The sequence below is a fragment of the Cryptotermes secundus genome, unplaced genomic scaffold (assembly GCF_002891405.2).
Source record: "Cryptotermes secundus unplaced genomic scaffold, Csec_1.0 scaffold26, whole genome shotgun sequence".
In the NCBI taxonomy this organism is placed as follows: Eukaryota; Metazoa; Arthropoda; class Insecta; order Blattodea; family Kalotermitidae; genus Cryptotermes; species Cryptotermes secundus.
In genome coordinates, this window is record NW_019743656.1 from 2,035,837 (window position 1) to 2,043,114 (window position 7,278).

The 7,278-nt window shown below is 45.8% G+C and overlaps 1 protein-coding gene across 1 annotated transcript; it reads left to right on the top strand.

The window, feature by feature from the left end:
* The first annotated feature begins 269 nt into the window (after positions 1 to 269).
* Positions 270 to 6,955, top strand: LOC111874130 (ankyrin repeat domain-containing protein 1). The gene is made up of 3 exons (XM_023869358.2): positions 270 to 368; positions 4,622 to 5,256; positions 6,302 to 6,955. The coding sequence occupies exons 1-3, from the start codon at positions 285 to 287 to the stop codon at positions 6,792 to 6,794; spliced, it is 1,212 nt and encodes a 403-aa protein (XP_023725126.1). The 5' UTR covers positions 270 to 284; the 3' UTR covers positions 6,795 to 6,955.
* Positions 6,956 to 7,278: the final 323 nt, after the last annotated feature.

Consider the following 7,278-nt stretch of genomic DNA (forward strand, 5'->3'; position numbering starts at 1 on the left):
TGTATAGGAGGCTGCGTGGGCCCGACAGCAGGCCTGGGAGTGGAGAGTGAGGGATAAATCTCCCGGGAACCGATGCCCGATTCCCGGATGTCGGGATTGGCAGATATTGTAGTTTACACACGTGCCCCAAGGATTGGTCACCACCTTCAGGGGCGAGTGGGTTTGCCTCTGAGATGGGGCACCACGGCCGCTCCGAGTGGCGCACGGCCCCGTAGGATAGCCTATCAGAGCGTTATCTGCGCTGTGACCCAACGCTGACCCGTGCCTACGCGGAGTGCATCGCAATGCAGGAGCCAGTCCTTCGAAGCGAGACCAGAAGACTGCTTCTGCTGCCAGGTAGCTGTGACGTTACTTGTCTCGATCATCAGGTAAGAGTGAACTGAAACATAAAATTACATGTTCGTGTACACGAGACTAATGTTGTCAAGGTTACCGAGCACGCTATCGCCATCTTGAGGATCCAAGCCACTTCGAACCTCAGGAGCCTTGGAAACACAATCCACTTTCATACGGTGCAAAAGTCTTTGTATTTGACACTGACTACGTCACATTGGAGGCTAAATCGATTGTTGCTAGGTAGACCATTGGTGGTTGCTGAATACCGAACAAAAATTAAATCCGTACAACTGGTAGGGCAAAATCGATATTTCACGTTTAGGGCCATAGTGCGCGTACCGTGATATTCATGTACCATTTATGCGGTTTTATTTAGGGAGTTTTTTTTCTTCCATATTTAAGCGAAATTTAATACAAATTGTTTCAGTCGTTCCCAAGAAAACCGCCATTTTGTTTTAGGGGGCCCATATTATGTAGTTCACCGGACACCGACCCGAACTGGATTAAATCTCTGAGTATGAATAACATCCATCAGAGCCTCAAGATCCGTTTGATTCGCCGTCGCATTACTTTATCATGATACAAACACAGCAAAAGGATCGCAGTGAAAGCCCAAAATCAGTAATTATACGGTTGTTTCGTATGGGTGTGAAGAACATAAGATTGAAAGCGAGGACGGGGTGCTGAGGGGAACTGGTTCCAACTGACTGAGTAAAATACACAGCGAGGAACTTCATAATTTGTACTATTTAGCAAAACATACTAGGATGATGAAATGAGCGGGGCATGCAGCACGTGCTGAAGATAAATATGTATATAAAATGTTGATCGGAAAACCCCAACCCAGCATGGAGGACCTTACCCGTAATACTCACATGTGAAGATGCTGGTTATATATTTGATACCCAGGGCATTCAGCAGTAGCAACGTGCGTTATGAGCTCTCAGAATTGTCGCCATGGCAACCCGTCTGACCTGTACTCAGAAGGTTCCTAGACTAAATTCTGGGAATGGATATTCGCAGAATAACCGTTTTCTACTGCCTCCTAATGCATGTTCGGGATAAACCAACAGTAAACAGCCTGTGACCCCTTCATTCCACTCGCCATTTATCGACCCCGTAAGCAAAATACGAGAATAAATGAAAGAGCAGGGATAGCACAAAACCAAACACCAAACTCCAGTTTGCTACTCACAATTCGGGTCCAAACAGTAGTTAAGGTCTTTCGGGTGGGTTTCTGCACCTCTGTTGTGGAAGCCAGGATAACTCAGCCCCTATAGCGACTAGGCTATGGGCTAGGGTTCGATTCCCAGTAAAAGAAAGAAATTTTTCTCTTCTGCACAGCTTCAAGATCGACTCTGAAACCCATCCATCGTCCGAGCCGCTTTCAAGAAAATCGAAGTTTTGTTCTCTGTGGTCCTTATTTTTGAACCTACAATGTTCGTTTTCGACGGGCGCTAACGTTCGTATGTATCGTACATGCATAAAATCAGTCCAGCAGTTCAGGAGCTAGCGAGGAGCAACTATGCACATATGTAGAGTGGACATTCCAAGAGCAACACTTTCCTATTCCGTGGGGCCTCGAAACTTGTAAACCTAAAGTCACGTGATCTACGTTTCCCACGATGTATACAGGATGTCCCAGGATAAAAGGTCAGTATTCTGGGAGGTCATAGTATCGGTCATTCTAAAGAAAAAAGTGTATATGTACATGTGTCCTATTCCGGATGGTTTCCGAGATAGAGCTACTTCACTGTGCAGACGAGCAACACGCCATATCCTCCTCACACGAGTCGCAGAGTGCATTGATGTTGACGGTGAAATTTTCGAAAATGTATTATACTACGTAAACTGCATACCAACTTTGTTACTTGAACAATAAATAACGGTATTAGAAACAGTACGTAATATCTCTTTCTTATCAACAATTTTCCAACTGTACAGTGAAGTAGCTCTATCTCGGAAAGCGTTCGGAATAGGACACACATACATATGTATACATGTATATGTACACTTTATTTTTGCTTAGAATGGTCGATACTATGACCTTCCAGAATATTGACTTTTCTTCCTGGGACACCCTGTGTGCTAATTTATGAGATAAGTCGGATAGCGCAGTCGGTATAGCGACTGGTAATGGGCTGGACGGCCGAAGGATCAGGAATTCGAGTCCCGGTAGGGCCAAAATTTTTCTCTTCTCCATGTCGTCCAGACGAGTTCTGGGGTCCACCCAGTATCCTATCCAATGGGTACCGGGGCCTCTTTCCCCGGGGGTAAAACGGCAGGGGCGTGAAGCTGACCATTCACCTCCAACTAGAGCCGAGGTCAGAAAACATGGGTCTGTACATCCACTCCCCAACACACCTTCATGGCATATTGCTTAATTATTTAAGCACAGGGACAACTTTATACTTTTCATTTCGTGCATGAGAAAGTAAAAACAGTTCTTGTTAGGAGCACATTGCTTTATCGTCACCGATGGGAAGGGGAAAATTGAGGAAGGTTAGACCTTTTCGGGGATCCACGGTTGTCCATACCCGCCCACAAAACTACACGGCGTCACAACTGAGAAGACAGCATTCTTAATCATCATCACGAGAACCTCAGAACTTATGAGTCTCTATCCTGAAATAGCATGAAATCTCACATTTGTTCCAAGACGAGAACGGCCGATGGTCCTGCTAATTCATCGACGCCGAAACGTGAACAACATAGCATTCTGCCTTTTGAAAGCTAGCAAAAGCGAATTCCAATCGCGGAGTTTGTCTCGGCAGTTTAACGGAAGCAGCCAAATGTTCTTTGTCAGCTCCAGTTTCCTGTTTCTCGGACATTGACGGCAACTCCTTTTGTACACAGAAGTCCCAGTTCACCAGAGTTATTCGACATTTTCGTATACAAAGACGTAAAGCCAAGCGCTACTAGTTCAGATTTCGAATTAAAATATATTTCAGACTCAAAAGCAAGAACGGAACTCTCAAATGACGGCATGAAGAAAAACTTAATTAGCGGTACACGTACGAGAAATAACCTCCAATGATTAACTATTAACTGTTCCACAAATATTAAGTACTCACAACGCAAAACTCACCCAAAGAACAGGCAAAAAAAAAAAAGTGCTTAATTATGCATTCGCCATGAAGGCGTGCTGCTGCACACATTTTGAACCTCAGTACCAGACTGAACTGAGACTCACCTTTTCGCCCCGGCCATTTTACCTCCAGGGAAAGAGGCACCAGTATGCATTGGATAGGCGACTGGGTGGGCCTCACAGCGGATTAGGGAATTCTTTGCGGAGAGGTTCCATCAATAAAGTTGTCCCTGTGCTTAACCAATTAAGCACTAAGCCATAAGGCGTATGGGGGAGTGGATGTATAGATCCACATTTTCTTGACCTCTGCACTAGTTGGAGATGAGTGGTCAGCTTCACGCCCCGGCCGCTTTACTCCCGGGGAAAGTCCCCGGTACCCATTGGATGGGCCTCAGAGCGCCGGTCTGGACGACTTGGAGAAAATTCTTGACCCTACCGGCATTCGAACTCCGACCCCTCCGTCGTCCAGTCCGTAGTCGCTATAATGACGGCACCATCCCGTCTCCCCGAAGATCCATGAGCGGGAGCGAAAATGGGACCGGTGCCTGAGCGCCCATTGGGATTGCTGTTAACGATATAGACTCCGTCACCAACGAAAATCTCCCAATGGGTTTCCTTTGCACAAGCCCAATTCTTAATTACCCATTCCTGAAGATGTCAGGATTCTAGCGAAATATGTAAGACCGAAGTGAGTATTTTATTAATTTGATAAAATATATAATGATATGGCAAAACTACCTCTGTAACAGGCCGTGGAGGCCTATAGGATTATGAGATGTCGAGGCTCCCACATTTTCTAGACGACCGGCTCACAGACGGCGGTGAGGTCAGCTTTACGCGCCGGCCGCCCGGTTACCCCCAGGAAGATTCCTGGTACTCATTTCTGTTAGAGACTGAGTCGACCCCAGGATCATAATGCGGCTAGAAGATTTAGGTCAATTGAAAAACCCAACAACCTCATCGGGAGTCGAACCCGCGACCTTCCGGCTTGTAGCATAGTGTCTCAACCAACTACACTACCGCGTGCCCTTGAATGATGTTAAGACCGAAGTGAATATTTCATTACGTTGATAAAATGTATAATTGTATGGGGTGGATTTATTAAGTTGACTGGCGTAATGAACCTTCCTTAAAATATGCAGTTAACGTAAGAAAAAGAAACTAGTTACGTAATTATTCGTACTCGTTTTGTTGCAGGCTGAGATGTCGCTTCTCCTAGTTCCGGCGTCACCTACGCTACCATCACATTTCTTACTGATAAAAGTTCTGCAATTGATACAAGAATGCCAGGGAGTGACTCAACACAGCGGCGACTGCGACACCTTTCAGAAACTCGAGAACCTATTTTCACAAAACAGAACAGAAGAGATGAACACTGAACCGGTCATCGCACTGGAAGACGCATGGAAGGAAGCTGATGAAACGAATCGATCTATGCGTATACATGAACTGGACCGCCTCTTAAATGACGCTAGGAAGCAAGTCGCAGGATTGCATAACACTTTGGAGCATGAGAGACATAAACTGAGGGAACTTGACAGAAGTGTAGACAAATACAAAACGGAGAAGCTGGAACTAGAAGCAAAACTGGAGGAGCAAAGAGAATGCGTGACGAAGTTGAAGGACGAGCTGCAGAATGAGAAGACGAAGCGTCTGGAGGTTTCTCGAGATCTCGCCAGTCAGAAAGAGTACGACCTGGAGCTTGCGGCAGATATACGGAAGGAGAAGCATCGCAATACGGAGCTGGCGCGAGACCTGGACGCTGAACGCCAGTACAGCTCCGAGCTGGACGTCAACTGTCGCGACAAGAAAGGCAATACCGCTCTGCACAGGTCGGCAACCCAGAATCCTATCGTTAGCCGGGGTGTCTCAGTCAGTGCGTAGAGGCCGTGCTCTAGACTCGTATTCATGAGGCCTTCGGTTCGTCGGCCGGAACATCGCCTATCCTGACTGAGGATTTTCATGCTTTTCTTCAGGCACCGATCACTTACTATCCATCCAGTCGATGCTGTATAGTGTAGCTCCGAAAGAGTCGTTAAATAACCAACAACAAAATACAATTACTAGGCTACAGGCTGAACACCCAAGCAGTGGGGTTCGATTCGCGACAGGGGCACAAAAAGTTCCCTTCTCTAATGTCCAGACCGGGTCTGAGACCCACCCAGCCTCCTACCAAGTGGGTATATCCCCGGGGTCTGAAGCTGACCACTCACCTCCGTCTAGTGGTGAGGTTAAGTGATTCAGCCACTCCCCTATACGTCTTAAGGACGTGGAGCTTAATTAAGCACAGGGACATCGCCTTTACATGGTGCCACGACAACCCTTCCATATCTTCTTCTGAGGGTGGCGGGGGACACCTAATTTCCCCCTTGTCGGTCTCCATAGTCTCTGCCCATCTTGTGCACATACTCTCTCTTAAAGCATTCTTCAACGTGTTTTGAAGGTACTGGACCTTCATATTGTGCGAGGTTTAACGTCTTCTGGCATGTGACACAGTGTAAACTGTAGATCATACCAAGGATTCGGACGAAAGTACCGCCTCCATCTTCAAGGTGGATAACATTTCCACCCTGAATATGAAGGCACCATTTTCCTACAAAATGTCTATAATGATGTACCATATTAAACGGAGTACCATCCCACAAGGCAGTAATCTCTATTTGAACTTTCATCTTGTGACATTTCATAGCTATCAGAGTAGCTAACTCAAACCGTCAAAGTATCCCAGGGAGTTAAGGATGTGTGGTACAATAGTTTCTTAGTGATATGTCCTCCAAACAGAATTTATTCCAAAGTTTTTCTTACTCTTTTATTATTTTAGGGTAATTTAATGCAGAGAATAGGTACTGACCATACTGCATGCATGTTTGTTGTCAGATCTGCCCAGAAAGGTAACTTGAAGGCTGTGCAGGCACTTGTTCAACGCGGGGCCAATTTAAACCTCAAAGAGAAAGAATATGGTAGGACCCCGCTACTTCAAGCAACCCTATATGGGCGACTGGAAATTGTACGCTGGCTTGCAGCCCAAGGTGCAAACATTGATGTCTCGAACAGGCAGGGCTTCACACCTCTGCACTACGCTGTATGGTACGGCTACACGGATATATGTCGTCTGCTGCTGAGCAAGGGTGCCACTGTCGATGCACTTGGGGATGAGAAGTTGACTCCTCTACACCTTGCTGCTAGAGCAGGCCACATGGACACCACAAAGTTGCTTGTATACAGTGGCGCCAATGTGAATGCTACAGACAATTTCGGAAATAGGCCTGTGGATTGGGCCAGACAGAATGGTTATACAGAGGTGATTGAGTTCCTTACTGCAAACAGAAATGTCACTGCCAATTCTAAACAGTCAGTTGACAAGACATAGTTATGTAAAATTCATAAGACATTTATGTATTGCACTCTAGATGTTAATTTCTGTGACAATTCCCAACTTCTACATGCAGGATGTAAGAGGGGGTACCCAAAAGAAACCTGTCGTCTGACAGATTACTGATGAATGAATGAATTCAAATTTTAAGCACAAACCTTCAATCCCCTTCAAAGTACTCTCCACTTACACTAATACACTTGTATAGTCTTTTATTCCATTTTTCAAAATATTGTCCAAATTCATCTTTTGAGATGCTTGACAGCGCCTCTGTCGTTTTTTTCCTTCACCTCGGCAACATCAGCAAAACGCTGAAAAAAAAGTTTTGATCATTTCGGGACTCTTCTTTCAAAGCACAGCATGCTTCCACGCGACCTCGTTTTTGTTCAGCAGTCAGCAGTCGTGGCACGAATTTCGCAGCCACCCTTTTCATTCCCAAATCTTCTGTCAAAATTCACTGAACTGAGCTCCAAGTCACTCC

What these genes read in the sequence shown, in the direction of transcription:
- LOC111874130 (XM_023869358.2), top strand. Translation starts at nt 285, where the DNA reads ATGCAGGAGCCAGTCCTTCGAAGCGAGACCAGAAGACTGCTTCTGCTG. An exon ending in TTACTTGTCTCGATCATCAG is followed by an intron (nt 369 to 4,621) that starts GTAAGAGTGAAC and finishes GTTTTGTTGCAG; the next exon opens with GCTGAGATGTCGCTTCTCCT. An exon ending in GGCAATACCGCTCTGCACAG is followed by an intron (nt 5,257 to 6,301) that starts GTCGGCAACCCA and finishes GTTTGTTGTCAG; the next exon opens with ATCTGCCCAGAAAGGTAACT.